Source organism: Xiphophorus hellerii, chromosome 16 (assembly GCF_003331165.1).
Source record: "Xiphophorus hellerii strain 12219 chromosome 16, Xiphophorus_hellerii-4.1, whole genome shotgun sequence".
In the NCBI taxonomy this organism is placed as follows: Eukaryota; Metazoa; Chordata; class Actinopteri; order Cyprinodontiformes; family Poeciliidae; genus Xiphophorus; species Xiphophorus hellerii.
Window position 1 is genome coordinate 23,897,753 of NC_045687.1, and position 17,603 is coordinate 23,915,355.

Genomic DNA, 17,603 nt, shown 5'->3' on the forward strand with positions numbered 1-17,603 from the left:
CCTGTTGTCAAAGATGAAGCTTTGTTGTGAAAGGTACAATCTTTAAGACTCTCAATTATTACATTACACACTAGTTATAGTGTAGTCTATTAAGCTTTGCAATGTTTTGTATAAATAGTTCAGTTTTGCAAGTTTTATAGAAATGAATATGTTTAATGTGAACATTGCGTTCTGTTGTTGACAAGGATCTTATCCAAAGGCTTGTGGATTGTTCAGTGTTCATGTCATTGGCTTGTAGAAAATGCACATATTGCAACACTGTCGATTCCCACATATTGATGAGGGAATTTTGATTCCCTCATCAAAAATATGCCAGGAGTGTTGCCTTGATTCATGCATGGATGTTTAGGAAATCCTAAACCACTGAGCTGTGCAAAACACCAGGGTGGGCCTAGACCCGCCTTCAGATGCAACTCCACCTCAGAGCTTCGGCCTCACAGAGCAGCCTTCCTCCACTCAGCTCCTTCAGACTAGCCAGCAGCAATTAGCAAACACCTGGTGGAACTGCTCATCTGCTGAGCTCATTATAGGAGCTACTTCTCAGAGCATCGCAGGTGAAAATGTTGTTAAAGGGTTAAAAGAGGAGCCGTGTTGTGATGACTTCCTGAAGGCGGAGTTTCAGAAAGAGCAGGAGATTTTTAGACAGACAGAAGCCCAATTTCAAGTAATATTTCTTAAGTCATATGTGATAAACAGCATTTTTAGAACAACAGAAGGTAACAGTGCTATAAAATGACACTATGTGGTTAGAAAACACATAATACTGCCCCTTTAATAAAGAACTTATTTAATATTTTTCCATGGCTGTAACAGGTCCCCACCAGCAACAACAACAACAAAAAGAAACACAAGTTAGATCAACAAAAAATAAAGAATCTGTGGGAAAAGACAGAAGCTTGTTGTTGTTGCGGAAACAGACAACATACACAAAGTTATCCCTTTAATATAAAACATAATAAAGAGTATGAGGCCACACTGAAGATGCAGTTCAGTTCAAAAACACTCCATGAATGGGCTTGCAGCTGTTGGCAGAAATAAAACAAAAGTTTGACATGTAGCCTATGACCTGCTTCTGTTCACGCTGTAAAACAAGAGCACACAGCTGGAGCCAACATGAACCACTGCAGTGAAACCAAGCTGGACATGACACTCCGCCCTCAGGTCCAGAACCTCTGAAGCCTTCACCTTCTAGCTTTTTAACAAGAAAGAGCACAAGGAGAGGTAACATGTTTCTACACTTTTTCTCGACAGTAACTATGTTGATGTTTGTGGCAGAGCAAGCAGCCCAGGGAAACGGGATGGAGCGGATGATGGACAGAGGACTGCTCAGCTCTGGATTGTCCCACCTAAGCAGGACGTAGCTCTCCTTCACATGCAGTACGGGGGGAGGAGGGCTCAATCTGCCTGTGAGTGGATAATTTACAAAATACATGAGAGGAGTATTAACAAGGTTTTCAGTGTTGTGCACTTGGTCATGCAGTGCCTTCAACATCATCCGCCACAGGACATACAGCAACGTTTGCTGCTGAGACGCCGGGCAGTTCTTCGGCTGCAGTCTCTAACAAGCGGGGGTCTCATGAGAGATGCCACCTGTCCCTTTGCTGTACTGGGAGGAGAGGGTCGGCACTGGCTGAAGGAGGGAACAGGGGGCCTGTGTCCTGTCGGTTGGTGAAGAACGTCGTCGTTGTCGTCGGTTTGGGCTCGGTGGGCTTCTTTGGTGACGGGGCAGGACCTCCTTCAGTCCTCCACTTCTCTGTCGCTCACACCTGATGGGAGTTGACATCCGATATGGAATCTGCAGGCCAAACATAGATCAGGACAGACGCTTGTTTACTGAATGGGGTCTTGCTAGGATAGTTCTAAAGGCTAAAACGGGGGGGCGGGGGTTTCAAAACACCTGAGGGTTCAGAAAGTTGGAGGGAACATGAGAAAGAAAATGGAAATATAAAAAAAAAGTGCCAAGTACCATGCCAAGCAGAAGCACTCGCACCCATCTCTCTTCTGCACGTCGCCTAGTTCTCATAGTTTCGGACCTTACATGTGTAAATGAACAATGAGATCTACAATATTTGGACTGTAATAATAAGATGCACAGAGTTGTGTTTTATTTCATGTACCTTTATTAGCAGAAACACAACACACTCCCTCCACAAGCTCTTTGGCCTCCACAGCCAGCTGGACGGCAGGGTCAGGAAGGGGTGACAGGGTGTCAGGACTGTCAGTGGCTGGAGACGACCTGTTGCTCCTGAAACACACAACAGAGAAAGAGGTTGGTTACGGTGGGACATTTACATGAGACTGTAGGGTGACCTGAACGTAGCATTCGGGGTCTCTTACCCATCATCCCCTCCAAACAGGCTGGGCTTAGTCAGCACCTTGTGCACGTTCTGTTGAGAGAGATAATGGAGCTCATGACTGAGGGAGCCTAACGGAACGGAACCAGAACAAACAGAATTATAACTTGCTTTGTTAAACAAACTGGATCTTTAACACTGGATCCTCTAGGAATCATGAACAGTCTCACTACCGACATTCTCTATAAGACTGTTCAGTTTTCAAAGCACAGCAGCTTCCTATACCACTGGTGTCCACTTGGGGGCAGGCTGGCTCCATTAATATATGAGGAGGAGGCCTGACAGTAAAAATGGCTAAGACTCTGTTCTGTCTGCTGCTCGTCTCTTTACTGTACTACCTGGCAGTGACAGCAGCAGTCATGTGATCAGTTTATACTCAATGGTTGCCATGTTGGCGATCAGGCCTGACAGCAGCTCTACCTGAGCGAAGCCCAGCAGCTTCTTGTTGGAGATCTCCAGGTGTTTTCTGCTCAGCTCCGACTTCCTCAGCTGGGAGTCGATGGAGGTCAGCTTCCTGTTGAGCTCGACCACTTCCTCCTGACAAACGCAACACACACTCTGTCAACTCGGAGCATTTTAGAAGCGCTTAACGACACCGAGACTCACAAAACGATGGGACGTTAGTCCAAAATGGCGAACGTCTTTCACATTCGTTGATGTCATGTTGAAACGCCACCTGTGATTTTATTGCACTGGTTGTTGCCAAATCAAGTTAACATGCTGAATAAAAACACCAGCTCTCCTCCCACACAGTTCACTGTTAATGCTTTGGCACCGCTACAAACATATTTTGTGCACTTTTTGACAAATCTGTATCGTTTTAACACTCTTGAACATACGGATAATCATGTCTATGGAAAAAGAAAATATAAGCACAACCCTGAGTCCTGATTTCAGTCGTTCAGTTCAACCTCTGCAGCTACTGGCAGGTGTCTGTCGCTATCTACAGTGGAGGGGTCTTTCCTCCATGGAACTGACAGTTTCCATTGTCAGTCTGAGCTTCATCATCAGGACCATCTTCCTGATGTATTCTTGGAGCTTCAACATTTTATCTTTTAATGGTGGCTGTGATGCACACTAAACCTCTGCCTTGTTCTGTGCACTTTATGTACAGCCTGTGGATACTGGACATGGGATGGATTTCTCCAATCCACCAAATCCAGACCCAGGAGATAAAACATTTGAATGCCATGGCAACGGGGATCCAGGACACTAGGTGAGATATAGACTGCTTTGTCAAAAAAAAGAAAGAAAAAAGATTAACACCTGTATTTAATTGAGAACATTGGTATGAGCCTTCTATTGGATAATTACTCAAAATGAACAGCTTCTCGTTTCTTAAACAACTGTGAGGAAATGCATCCCTTGGAAGTGGAAGAAATGTCAGTATGTTTAATTAGAGTGCATCAATCACAGAGAACACCTAAGGAGATTGCAGACACTACTAAAACTGGGTTGAGAACTTTCCAACCCGTTCTTAAAAACTGAAAGGATTGTGGGAAACCATTGTCTTTGAGTCAGAAATGTGGTTGGAATAAAACCCCTGAACGACCGTCGTCAGTGATCACTGAACCGTTTGGCCACATCAAATAGAAGAAAAAACAACAGTAGGAGCATTTCCACATTACAACATGTAGAAAACTCAACTGGCTGGGACTGAACAGCTGAAGATACTGAATGACCTGATTATTCCATCAGTGGACAGTTTCTTCCCCAGTTCCTTTGCTGTACAACATTCCCATCATCAGAAAGAGATCTTGGTGGAAAATGAATGCAACACTGGATGTAAATAAACCTTGTCATATCCCAAATGCTGATCAAAACAATGTGTGCTATAATCAAAGTTAAAGGCTGTCCAACAAAATATGAGACTTTGATTTTTGTCTATTTGGTGGCAACTATTCTTTTTGGCTACACAGTGTATATGTGCACATAGAAATAAAATTTCTATGTGCTTATTTTTTTTATTTTGTCATAAGGTGTTATTTTTTCTATTCTATATTTTTGGGTCACCTTTTCTCCTTTATTAATCAGACACTTCTGAGAATTGGCTGGTTTTTCTCCTTCCTCCCAACAGTAAGAGACTGTACATCGAGTATTTGGACTCACTTTAGCGCCTGCTCCACAGGCTTGCCTCTTGGCGGCCAGCTGGTTCTTCAGGTCTCTGATCTCGGCCTCCAGCAGCTGGATGACTTCCTCGTAGTCCTGCTCAGCGCTGGTGGCCTGCCGCTGCTCCGCCTCGGCCTCGGCAGCCTGCAGGCGACTCTTGAGGCGAGTGTTCTCCTCCACAGTCAGGCAGGCTTTCTGCACAGATTAAAGCAATGTGTTGCAGTTACAGTTTTCATGTTCTGATGTATCGGCGGTAACTAGTCAGAAATTACACTCTGTAACATGTTTAACAAATAACTGCTCGAGCATGCTATCAGCTTCAAACACGGGAGATGCAGCGTCTTCTTACTTCAGATGTTTTCTGCAGCTCCTCCTCCAGGCTTTTTTTGCTCTGTTCTGTGTCTTTCAGAATCACCTGGGAAAGAGAAACAGCAAATCAGTCCAATCATGTTCTTCTTTCCTTCATGAAGCAGGAGTTTATAAAAAAAGTTTGGCTTTCTTTGCTGAACAGAAACAAAACTGAAGTTATTATCTTTAGTCCTAAAGAGCAATGATCTAGAGTCAACACACAGCTTCAGTTATTACAACTGGAAACTAGCAAGACCTGAACCTTCAGGGCCACATAAAGACATTTACAAAGTTGCCCCTCTGTCACCTGCAGAACTTTTCCAGGATTAGAGGACTAATGTCTCAGTAAGATCTAGAGAAACTCATCCAGGCGTTTATTTAGTCGCATTAATTACTGCAGCAGCGTCTTCACAGGTCTGACTGTAAAAATCAATCCTCCAGCTGCAGCTGATCCAGAACGCTGCTGCTGGTGTTCTGACTAAAACCAGGAAGCCAAAGAACATCACCCAGTTCTACAGTCCTTCACTGAAAGAACAGACTTTAAGATACTGTTAGTTATTAAACCCTGAAAGGCTTAAAACCACAATATATTAAAGATCTGCTGCTGCTGTGAGAGAAGCACCACTAATGTGGAACAAACTTCCAGGAAACTGCAAATTAGCTGAAACACTGAGTTCCGTTAAATCTAGTCTAAAACCCAGCTGTTTGGAGCAGCTTTTGATTAGTAGTAGATGGAATCCTGGTGAATATATTTGATGTGTAATGATGATTTTGATGATGGCATTTGACAAAATGTAATGTTTATTGCCTGTTTCGCAACCGGTGACTTAATGATGTTGAACTGCCTTGTTGCTGAAATGTGCTACACAAATAGACTTGAACTCCAGGGATGATAGATTTCTCTTCCTTCAAATCAAGTAAATTCCCAGTTCAAAATGTTAGTTTTTCTCAGAAAGAGCTCAATTACAGAAAAACGAAACCTTTTCACAACACGTTTCATTGGGGTTTTGGGTCGTAGTCCAACACAAAGTAATGCAGGGGCTCTACAGCTCGGTTCTGATGGGCCACCTGTTTCAACGATCACATTACCTCCTCAGCACACTATCAGGTGAAGTTAAACACACATTCTTTTAGGTCAGGTGTGTGTTAGCAGGGAAACACCTAAAACATTCAGGGTGATCCTAAAGAATCTGTGATTTTTATGTTTGTGTTTTTGGTTAAAACAGTGGCTTCTCTATCTAGCAACAGTGGGCCATAGAAAATCCCTATAGAATACACAAAGGTCTGTGGTTGTAATTTGACAAAACAAGACAAAAGCTTGGGGTGTGTGTGTGTGTACTGAACTGATTAACTCTTTACTGTCACTAAGCAGCGCAGCTGGTGATAGATCATATGCTTCTATCAAAGGAACATTGACAATATGAAGTTGGGTTTGCAGAGAAATCAAGTTCACCTTGAGTTGCTTCATTTGGGTCTGCAGTTGCTTCACCTCGGTCTGGAACTGCTCCATCTCCTCACTGCTGTAGCTGCACTCTGATTCATAAGTCTGCAGATGAACACACAGTCAAGCATACACAGCATGAGACAGTTCTTTGCATGTGTGTTTAACAGTGACTTAGTGTGTGTTCTCTAGACTTTAACACAAGGATCTTCCAAGTCCAGGCCTCAAGAGCCGGAGTCCCAGCTGATAGTCCGGTACTCGCTTCAATTGTGGACCAAAGTTGCAACATTTGTTCCATTTCACACGGCATTGCGTCAAACCAACCAAACCCTTATGAAAACCTGTTCACCACCTCACCTGTGGGGGCGCTGCACCAAGAACTATGGAAGACAACGACATGAAAACCTCTGAAGAAGACACGGAGTACAACTTCCTTCTTCACCAAATGCTAACAAAAATGGAGAGGTGTCAGGTTTTTAGAAGTTGGAGTATTTCTCTTTTGTTATTTGCAAAGATCTCGAGCCATTCCCCACCAGAGCTAAACTGTGATGGTTTTTTTTGGTTGTATTTACCCAAGATGCACTGTGACATAGTCCGGAGTGGTCCATGGTCCATTTGGTGTTCACATATGTGTTCAACCACACCAGAATTCACTTCAACCGAATCGGAGTTTCCTTATTTGGTCTGCATCAGAGTTGAATTATTCATTCTGGCCTCACAAATGAATCGGACGTCTGGACAAACAAGCAGGAGTCGAAGCGAACTAAACAGGGTTGGTTTGATGTGACCTTGATGTGTTTCTGCTTCAACACACTTGAGCCATATAATGAGGTTATTAGCAGAACCCTGGAGAACTTGAGACATTAATGGTCCAGCTTATTACCCATAGCCTTGGGTTGCTGCTGGTCTGAAAGACTCTTCAGAGAAACTTACCGGTGAATGAAACGCCGATGTGTCCATCAAACTGGCTGCTTCATGGTAGGAGAAGGTGAAGGGGCCCGATCCTAACCCCAAGTCCTCCAGGTCCTCCTGGAAGATGTTCCGACAAGCTTCCACAAAATCTAAGACCGAAAAGATAAAAAGCATTGCTGCTGAAAACACAGAGAGAGCAAGAGAACAGGGAGAAGTGTGAACATGCATTTACATTCTGATTCACGCGTTCATCTCCTGTGTTCTGACACGTGTCCAAACTTTAGCTTCAGAAGAAACTTTAATTAGCTTAACATCAGAAATATTCAGTATCTCATAAACTGCAGTGTTCTTTTCATAGAGCATGCAAATCAAAGATGAACAGATAAAAATCAGCTGATGAAACGAATCGGTCTGTTCTCAGCTCGTTCAGTGCTGCTCAATGATTTCAAGGCTGGAAGTTCTTCGGATCAGAACCCACCATACCTACGCAACACCAGGTCGCACTGATAACAGTACTCATAGGTAAATATTGTCATTAAATTAAGATGATTTATGGTTTAAAGGGTACTGTAGCTCAGTGGTAGAGGAGTCTCTACCTGTAATCAGAAGGACCACAAGGCTCTATTCTTCTTTTTTCCTTTTATCTTTTACAACTGGGAATTATCTCGAGGAAATATGGGATTCCACTCCGTTTATATGCTGATGACTGTCTAGTCTATTTGCCCCTGATCATTCTATTCAGACTCTTCGACGGTTCTAGGGACACCAAATTATGGATGATCCAATATGTCTTTAATCTTAACAAATGCTAGACTGAAGTGAGTTTATGTGGTTTTATTTTTATCATTAAACCTTTTTTTTTTACCAAGATAAAAATCCCATTGTTTCACAAGAGTGACTGGAGCAGCAAAAAAAGAGCTTTATAAAATATGTGACCTCATTAGTGAAGGGTTCTTGGTGTCTTTTCAGTCAATTGTTTTGAAATTTATCAAGTCAACAATTTTTATGAATAAAAAGCTTTATCTCTAACACAAAACCAACCCTTCCATAGACCGCTGCTTACATCTCCAAGGGATTTGCTGACAAGAGGTTTAATTTCATTATTTCAGAACTGACTCTTTGGAAACAACATTGCCAGATGGGAGTCATGGAAAGTGGATTGGAAGAGGAATATTTCAGATGCTTAGTGGGGGAAAAAAAATCTAAGAGGTTTAGTGTCGCCTGGTACAGATCCGAAATGGAAAAACAGCTGAATTGAATTAAAATGGGGTTTTTTTTGTTTTTTTTTAAATATAGACATGAATGTGCTGAATTACAATCTGTTGATATCTCCGCACCAGTACAGCACACTTAAATATATCAATAGCTACAAAAACATGTTAAATCACAACTTTCATTTGTTCAGACAGTGCAATTAGGAGAACAATCAATGGAAGAGAAGTGATGGAGAAACCGACGAAAACTACTTTGGTCAAACATGTTAAATAAACATCAAACCTTCTTTCAAATGGCTCAGATAATGCAGTTAGGAGTTTTTAATACAACACAGGAAATTCATCAAGAGTCTACGAGAACATTTCCCTTTGACTGACCACCTGGACACAGACACATCATGCTTCCTCAGCGTGTCACCGAACAGCGATGTCACAGCCAATCAGCAGCATGGTAAGGTCACACAGGGCCAGTGATCTGACAGCATCCCCCCACACACACATCGACGAGCCTGGATGCACTCATCGCTGACTTCAGTGTGAGTGGGCGTGTGCAAGCGCCTCACCTCCATAAGCCACGGTGCCTTGGGGGTCAGGGGTCAGGCTGTGCCTCAGCGTCTTCCTCTTCTCTTCACTGACGTCCAATCCAAGAAAGGACAAAACCTGAGACAGAGAGACAGGAAAGTAAACACAGACCAAAAATTCACACACAGCATGAAGGCTTATATGCTGAGTAAATCTGGGAATAATCTGCTTTCTTATCTTTAAAGGAATAAAGGACATTCCATGACAGGAACAATAGCAGACGGCCGTCAGGTGTTTCTGTTTGTGATGGATGTGTGCCGTTGAATAAACGGCTAGAGCTGGGATTTTCAAAACAGGTTCAAATATGTCTGGAATAACTAGTCTAATAATGAGCAAATCCTTTCAAATCAATTAGCTGAAGTCGAACAAACAAAAAATAACTTTAGGAATTTAATTGTTACTTTAAATTGTGTCAGAAAAGAATAAATTACACAAATTGAATTAGAAATATTAACATAATAACTTTCACATTTTCCTAAATGAAATCTCTTCATTTTCATACACAAGCACAAAGGAACATAAACTGAACTTAAAGTGCCACAAGACACTTTAGGCAGCATTTGAGAGGAAACAGCAGGCTAACATTAGCAAAACCAATATTTGCTTAAAGTGGATTTTGGGACATCTCAAATCGATTCTGAATTGTAATAAATGAAAATCGGGATTCTTATGTGAACAGATTTCTTTTTTTTGGCACAACCCTAATGCAGACTTTCAGAATAGTTCACGTCAACATTTTTCCAGATTGGGTTGTATTTGGTGCAGTGGGAAATGTTTTTATATGTAATGTAACTGATGCTATTTATGAAGAAATGTGGTTTTGGTGGTTCTCTGTAGGTATGCTTATAAAACCACTTCACATTTACATTTTCATTACTTTACACACCAATTGTAGAAACAGGGAATCCCAACAGCATTATTCCACATAAGTCTTGCAAACTGTCATTTTTCTCACCAATATGGTGTCTTTCCCCCACAGCAATCTATAAACTATGTGCTATTTATTATTTTTGCAAAGGATCCACTTGATCAAGAGAGAATTCTTCTTGTATTCTGTGTTTAATCTCTTCCTTTTCTTTATAATCCCACTAATGAATTGGTAGATTAGGGTCAGGCTACAGCTGAGCAGCATCTGGGCAACATTAAAATCAAAGCTAAATATCGGTAACAAACTGTACAGACGGCAGACAGCTGCAGAGAGAAGCAGAGAACAGAACTCGTCAGTTGGACTTGGGCTGCTGAAGGGCAGCAGAAAGGAAAGAGAGAAACAGAGAAAATGTGCTGATGGTGTAAAAAGAGCCTAAAAAAGAACAGTGCAAATATAACCCAAGAAGCAATGAGAGAGAGAAAAATCGATAGAGAGAAAAAAAAGAGACACTGTGCATTAGATGACAATTATGAGATAAAGACAGTTCTGAGGGTAGAGAGGCACTAAAGTGCTACATCTGTCAAAATAAGTTAAAATGTATTGAAAGAAGGCTGTCTATGTGACATGTTTCTTCATTCTTTGTTCTCTGCAGAACATGGATCCAAATAAAGTGTTAACAGCAGATGTATGGACATATTTACTTCCATACAGATGCAAGCAGAAGTTCAGAAATTTTAATACATTTTCCATTAAATTTATGATTTACACTATTGTGATATTATTATTATTATTATTATTATTATTATTATTATTATTATTATTATTATTATTATATTATTATTATTATTATTATTATATTAGATCTTAAGTTATAAATAACTTATATTTTACTGTCATCCCTGCACTTTATATTTTATATTCATATTTTATACTGTATTTTATTTTATTCTGGAGTAACCTCACAATTGAAAGCTCAAAACATTGTCCTGAGCCGTGTGCAACGAAATTTCGTTCTGTATACACCCTGTGCATGCAAAATGACAATAAAGTCAGTCTAAGTCTAAGTCTATCTTGATGACTACATGTAGCCATATAGGTAAGATCCCATTCTATCCACATCACTTGTATTTATTAACCTGAACGTCTCTGTTGAGAACTGAATTAATACAGCATCAGTCTCAGCATGGCTGATGGTAGTCAGTAACAGAATATATATACTTAAGTACTGTACTTAAGTATATATATTTTTTTAGTATTTATTTTTGGGGGAAATTATGACTTTCAATTCACTATATTTCAAAGACATATATTGAACCTTCGACGTTTCTAGGAAGCTTATCGTTTCTCGTTCCTGTCGACTCAGCTTAGCCTTTCAGTTCACTGTTGCTGTTTCTCTTTACTGAAATGCAATTGGCCACATGCTGCCAACAAGGAGAACCAATCACAGCCGCCGCTCACACCTGGGATTTGGAATTATGTCATAAGTGTGGCGAGCTGGACGGGGGTTCACCACAGTCAAGCTGAACTCAGCAATGGAGACGGTTGGAGAAACTCCAGAAACCAGCGCATCCATGTTTGATGCTTTTATGGTAAGTATGGCATTAATTGTAGTTCCCAACGTTGCTGTTTGCATGGAGAAAAGGTCTCTGCTGTTTTTCTTTTCTTATTTTTGGGGGAGGGGGAGATTGTAACATTTTAAATACAAAAATAAATAAAACAGCTGTCATTTGCTTTATTACAGTTTCATTCTGAAGTTTTTACAGGTGGTGTAGACTTCATGTCAGTACATCATCATCTGGTTTCAGCGAGTTACAAGGTTCTGTAAAAGTCACTCAGAAAACAATACAGCGATGAACTGATACTAGTAAATATGATTTGAATACTTAAGTATTTTCAAAAGTAAGTACTTCAGGAATGTAACTGAAGTAAACATTTGACCGAGGAACTTTTACTTGTAGATTTGATGATGAGTATCAATACTTTTACTAAAGTACTAGAGCTCAGCACTTTGTTCACCACTGGTTAATAGTAAATGGACTGAACCTATAAGGTTCATTAGAGCCCCACTCACACTCACAAACACACCCACAACCAGATTGAAAGACTGATTGAAGAGATGGATGGATGGAAGGATGGATCACTTTGTGTTGGCATGTCACATCAAGTTCCAGTAGCATGCAAAAAGGTTTGTGGTTATAATCTGACAAAATGTTGGAAAGTTCAGGATGTGAACACTTGTGTAAAACTCGTGAGAGAATTTTACCTCTATTTAACTCAAACACATTTTCTAACCAGATGACAGCACTCACCAAGTCTAACTTGTCCAATTTGAGGCGAATGTATGGGTCAAGTGTTATTCTGGGTTTCGTCCCTGTTGGAGACCTTTGGCTGGTGGAACCTGTACAAAGAAACATGAAGATCAATTAAAAATAGATGGCAGACCTGAGTCTATAACACAGCAATCTCTAGGCTATGGAAATATGCACACACACCAAAAAAATAAATACATGAGCTGGTGGCTTTTAGGCAGAATAAAGAAAGTGTATGTGAGGACATGGGACACTTTGTAAACAATGGGAGAAAAAATATCATTGGATTATCTGCAAAATCAGCAGGGAGGTAGCTGGCTGTGGTTTACACAAACACGCACACACCAATAGACATCTGTGTGTGCATGTGGGGGTGTGCGTGAGAGAGAGAGAGAGAGAGAGAGAGAGAGAGAGAGAAGGGGGGTTGGAATAAAAGCAGATGATTAAAAGGAGGAGAGTGGAAGAAAGATGGATGATTATACAGATGAGAGAGAGCAAAACAACATGAGTAGGGAGGGAGGGCAAAGGGCCAATGCCTAATATTAATTTGATGACTTTGTCCCAGATATGTGAAGCTGAATATGAAAGTAGTAACACTGTGAGAGAGAGAGAGAAAAAGAGAGAGAGAGGCTGGCTGTATAGGCAACTTAAACTTTACCCTCTACTCAGAGGATCCATGTTTTGACCCGAGTCTATAAGCTCAACAAGGTCTGGTGATATTTATGGTTTGTTACTGAAAGTTTAGAGACTAACTGATCACATATCCAATGTTACAAGAGTGAAGAAATACATAAGTTTGAACCTATATGTGAAAAAATTCTGGTGAACAAATTTAAAGGCCTAAAATCTTTTGAAACAGAACAAATAATAGCAGTTCTCTTAGTAACAATAGAGCATTAATTATTAGAGTAGTTTGGTTGAGATGTTTAGTTCTTAAATTCCTATTAGCTTCCATTTACATTTTTCATATTCTTGGTGAACTAATTTTTGAACATGAACTACTTACATTCTTATGCATGTGTAACTAACGAGTATGTGATTTTAATGTTCACAGGGCCCAATACTTAAATTTCAATTAAATTAGATTGGGTGTCAGTGACGATGTGCCCGATTGATGAGGGCAAATCTACTCAAAGTAAATCTATGCCTAGTGGTCTGAGCAGCTTCATGCTTTATTATTTATTTCACATTATATTTAGAATGAATAATTCAAGTGTTATAATGGGTCAAGTGTTATTTGAAAGGTTTGTTACAGTTTATTTTTTACATGTTTGACCAAGCTTGTAAGCTATTGGTGTGTTTAAGCTTGGTGCACTGCTGCAGATTATCAAATACATTTGTAATCCAGCAAATTAATGATCCTATATGTGGAAAAATATAGGTACAAAAAAAATGTTTTGTCAATTCAGCGCTGTTTTTCTGTATCGGATCGGTATCCGCCGATACTAAAGCTCTGATATCCGCATAGGTACTGAAAGTGACAAAAAGTGAATCAGTGAATTCCTAGTTAACTTTGCAGAAATACCCATAATGAGAAGGAATGTAGGTTAGAGTGGAAAGGATAAACCCTTCAACAAGAACAACAACAAAAAAAACTTTTAACAACAAAACTTTAACCTTACCACCATGCTTGCATGAAAGCACTGGTCCCATGTTAGATTAAGTATCAACATTAAATTCAGATTTTGTTTTAGCTGTAACTAAACATGTTTTTTGTAGTATATTTTTTAGACTCAATATTATTCATATAACGCCGAGTTGCACAGACCTGCATTTAAACTTTTCACCTAAAGCCAAAATACTAGAAATCTGAGCAAACGTTTCCATTGCTACAGTAATAACACTCCATCAGAGGTATTTATATAACCCGAAAGATCACATCAGTGTTTTCCACTGAACTGACTAATAAGTCTGAAAACCTCAAAGCTAAGACAGGGCAGGGAAATCCCGTAGTAGCCATGTGGGACCACCTAGTGACATCTGTCTCAGCTAGCAACTGGCTCCTCCAATAAGAGGCTGCAAGGGTGCTAAGTGGACAATGCACTTAGGATATAACCTTGGCTGGGGTAATCCCAGGCAATAGGATTGGAGCAAGCTGTTGGATGGCTTCCAGCCACCGACCATAGGCCACACACTTCACAATCAAGCTTCTGCTCTGTGGCAAATATTTGAATTATTTTGAATTATGAAGCACATTTTCTCCAATTAAAATTCTTCGCTCCAATTAAAAGATCTTGTCCAATATATGTTCCTTACTGCAGTCAGAGTTTGTCATATGGAAACGTACTGTATATTTACAGCTGGTTCCTGGCATAGGCTGTGCAGGCCTGACTGGTGCTCTTTGATTATATGCAGTATTGCAAATACAATCCAGAAATATAAACAACCACCATGCCACCTTCAGAAGGAATCTGAAACTAAGGTATCAGTCTTAGCACATATTGATCCAATACTGATAGCGACTTGGTATCAATCATTTCAATATTTTGTATTGATCCGCCCATCTATAGTTTCTGTGCTCACCACATTACTGAGACTAACATCACCAAAGCGTTCAACGACATCTACATCAATACACACTGAGGGAGAACCACAGTGTTGGTTGCAGTTGGTGCAGCATCCTACACTGTTAACTATGACATATTATTGAAGAGATTTCAGAATTGGGCTTTATATTATATGGTATGGTACAATATGATATGTATAGTATGGTACGTTACGGTATGATGTTGTATGAAGTGGAATTGTACCATATCATATCAAACCATATGGTATGATATGCTATGGATGATGTGGTATAGTATGGTATTGCTAGAAATTGCATGGTAAACAAGTAAACATTTGATCAGAAACCATTTTCAAGCTTTTCATTGGTTGGAGCTCTAATGTTTAGATTTTTTTATTTAGTTCAAATGTCAGATGAAAAGAACACAGACTGATGGGTAAGTTAAAGTTATATGTAGTTTTACTGCTGACACTACTACATTTATAAAGTTCAAAAAGAAAAGAAAAATAGTGGCACTTGTGCATGAAATTGTTTGAACGTGGTTGCGCACAACATTGCCTGCTCTGCATGGGATCTGTCTGTTTTTAGGGCAGTATACCATAAATCCTACTGAATATTTGTGTTTGTGAAACATAATCCAATTACAGCACAAGCACATGACTAGAAATCCCTCACCGGAACTGATGCTTCCGCTCTGATCTGGTACATTTTGTTTGTTTACATACTGATTGATTGAACTATACTCAATAGGCATTCATGTAATAATGGCTGTTAACTTCCACTTTCATTGTCCTTAATAAGAGATAATTATATTAATTATGCTGCTGTATCTAATTAATTAACTGTTGCCTCTGAGCATGGTAACATGTACACAGCTTGCATCTTAATTCTTCCTATATTAAATCTCTAGTAAAAAGGACTTTTAAGAGCAAAGTTTAATCATATTCTATTACTATACATTTTTTATTGCCTCATCGTTGATTACTTTAAGGTCCCCCACTGTGATGCAGTTTAATTTAAAGACAAATCTCTCGATTCAATCTAGTCCAGCATCTGTGTGTGGGAATGTTTTTGATGCTCAGATCAGACAGTTAATCTAATAACCGTCTGCTTGCAGGGGATTAGAAATCAATTCAAATTAAAAATCAATTTAAATTCAAAAAGTCTTTGTTGATCCCAATGGGAAATCAAATGTTGTAAATCATATTCATTCAAATTCTTCAAAGAGTTCTTGTAGATGGTGACTGGAAACCACATCTCAGATTTGACAGATGTTTAATACAATCTAAAAAACGGGTGCACAGTTTCTTTGTTAAAGGGGTGTATTAATTAAGCAAAATTGACTTTTTTTGAGCTTTATATGAAGTTACAATGCCCTTCCCTCATCAGACGCACCTGGAGCGTTGCTTTGATTCTTTCATGCATGTTTGCGGACTAAAGCTCTGCCTCTTTACACAAGCGGTGCTTTGGTAGGTGCTAATTTCTCTGGGGTGTCGAGTGAAGCTGACACCAAACCCACGAGAAAAATTCCAGCAAATAGACTGAGTGGTTAGTGCTCCGTTTGTGCCTTTAAAATTTTCTTTTGTGCCGCTTCGGTTTCTGAGATGTTAAAAAGTATTTTTTTAGGGTCATCCAGAGGTCGTCATCATCCCCCCCTTCTTTCTCCAAAACAAACCAAAGTGAGATGCTTTTTTAGTGATGTGTTTGTGCTGTTAATACAGTCATCTGTGCAGCTTTCACTTATGAGATATTATAAGTTGCAACGTCACCACCACAAGGATGCCTCATAGGGTTGAAATGTCCAGTTTGAAAGATATTACAGTTGTTACCAAACACCACCTTCCTAAAATCCCTCAAAGGACTTTTTTTTCTTTCAAAATCATCTTTTAGCACAAAAAAAAAAGACTTATGCCATTATTTTTAGAAAGGTGACGAAAAGTAAAACAGTGCAAAACTGAAAGTAAATGTCGCTTCAGTTTTACCTGAAATATGAATATCTGGAGGACAGATGTCTGGAGAGGGTGAAGACACTAGAGCTGGCTCCTCTGCACAGATCTGCACCAAAACAACCAAACAAAGCACACTGAATGGAACCATTACAGTGATGAATCGTAAAAAGACATTAGTGCATTTGAGAGTAATGCCTCAAACATGATTAAAAAGCCCTATTCTAACAGCCCCGAACATCAGGAGCTCATTGCTGTATCAGTGGAAAGAGAATCAGAAGATATTTTCAAGCTGTCCATGTTTATGTCCTATAATTTCTGAAAACGTCTGATGATCCCTAAAAATCTGATTCTAGAATTTTCATTTTGTTATGTGGCAACACCCTGACAGAACAGTGGCATGTCGTGGAGCTGACCTCAGGTGACCTGATGTGAACTTTTAGGCGTCCAGAGTTGTAGCTGTTGCCGGCGGCTCGCTGGACTCCGTTGTGGAGCGATGTGCTGCTGGGAAAAAGACCTTTTCCAGGGATGAAGGCGATTTCCACTGTGTTGTCTTGGCTGGAGATGGAAAAAAAAAAAGTTAGAAGTAGTTATAAAAGGAGGTGACTGCAAACATCAGCGTAAAGGCACAGACAACTGAATTTTAATAACTGGATCTATACTAACTGCATGTCTACTTTGATGAGAATACTTTGACCTCCATTTATGTGATTACTAGCTGCAGTTACTGCAAGGCTTCCTTATTTTTGGACAAATGTTGTCTGAACCCACCTGCATTTCACTTTGTTCAGCATGCCTTTTGCCTCCTCATGAGTTACACCAATCAAAGACTCCTTGTTGATGGCAATGAGCTGATCTCCCGGCCTCAGGCGGCCGTCCTGCACAAAGAGAAAGACACTTTAAATCCAGGGGAGTGGGTGGATATTTATAAGGTCTTTTACTTTGACGGCTGGTTCTGTTCAAATGGATTTCCTCTCATTCCTTCAGCAGTGCCTGCACTGGCCCTGCAGGATG

General features: G+C 40.0%; 1 protein-coding gene across 4 annotated transcripts in view; it reads right to left on the reverse strand.

The window, feature by feature from the left end:
* Positions 1-770: 770 nt before the first annotated feature.
* LOC116735928 (syntaxin-binding protein 4) overlaps positions 771-17,603 on the reverse strand; it is a 63,484-nt gene continuing 46,651 nt past the window's right edge. For 3 of the 4 annotated variants that reach the window (XM_032588101.1, XM_032588103.1, XM_032588102.1), the window contains exons 9-21: positions 17,361-17,467; positions 17,006-17,147; positions 16,626-16,698; positions 12,138-12,226; positions 8,942-9,038; positions 7,186-7,313; positions 6,265-6,357; positions 4,813-4,878; positions 4,464-4,658; positions 2,775-2,891; positions 2,338-2,387; positions 2,118-2,245; positions 771-1,795 (exon numbers count right to left, since the gene is read on the reverse strand). In XM_032588101.1, the coding sequence (XP_032443992.1) occupies positions 1,761-1,795; positions 2,118-2,245; positions 2,338-2,387; positions 2,775-2,891; positions 4,464-4,658; positions 4,813-4,878; positions 6,265-6,357; positions 7,186-7,313; positions 8,942-9,038; positions 12,138-12,226; positions 16,626-16,698; positions 17,006-17,147; positions 17,361-17,467 (1,320 nt within the window). In that variant the 3' untranslated portion in view covers positions 771-1,760. Of the gene's footprint in view, positions 1,796-1,966; positions 2,034-2,117; positions 2,246-2,337; positions 2,388-2,774; positions 2,892-4,463; positions 4,659-4,812; positions 4,879-6,264; positions 6,358-7,185; positions 7,314-8,941; positions 9,039-12,137; positions 12,227-16,625; positions 16,699-17,005; positions 17,148-17,360; positions 17,468-17,603 lie in introns of all 4 variants that reach the window. The other variant, XR_004342458.1, reaches the window with a different exon arrangement.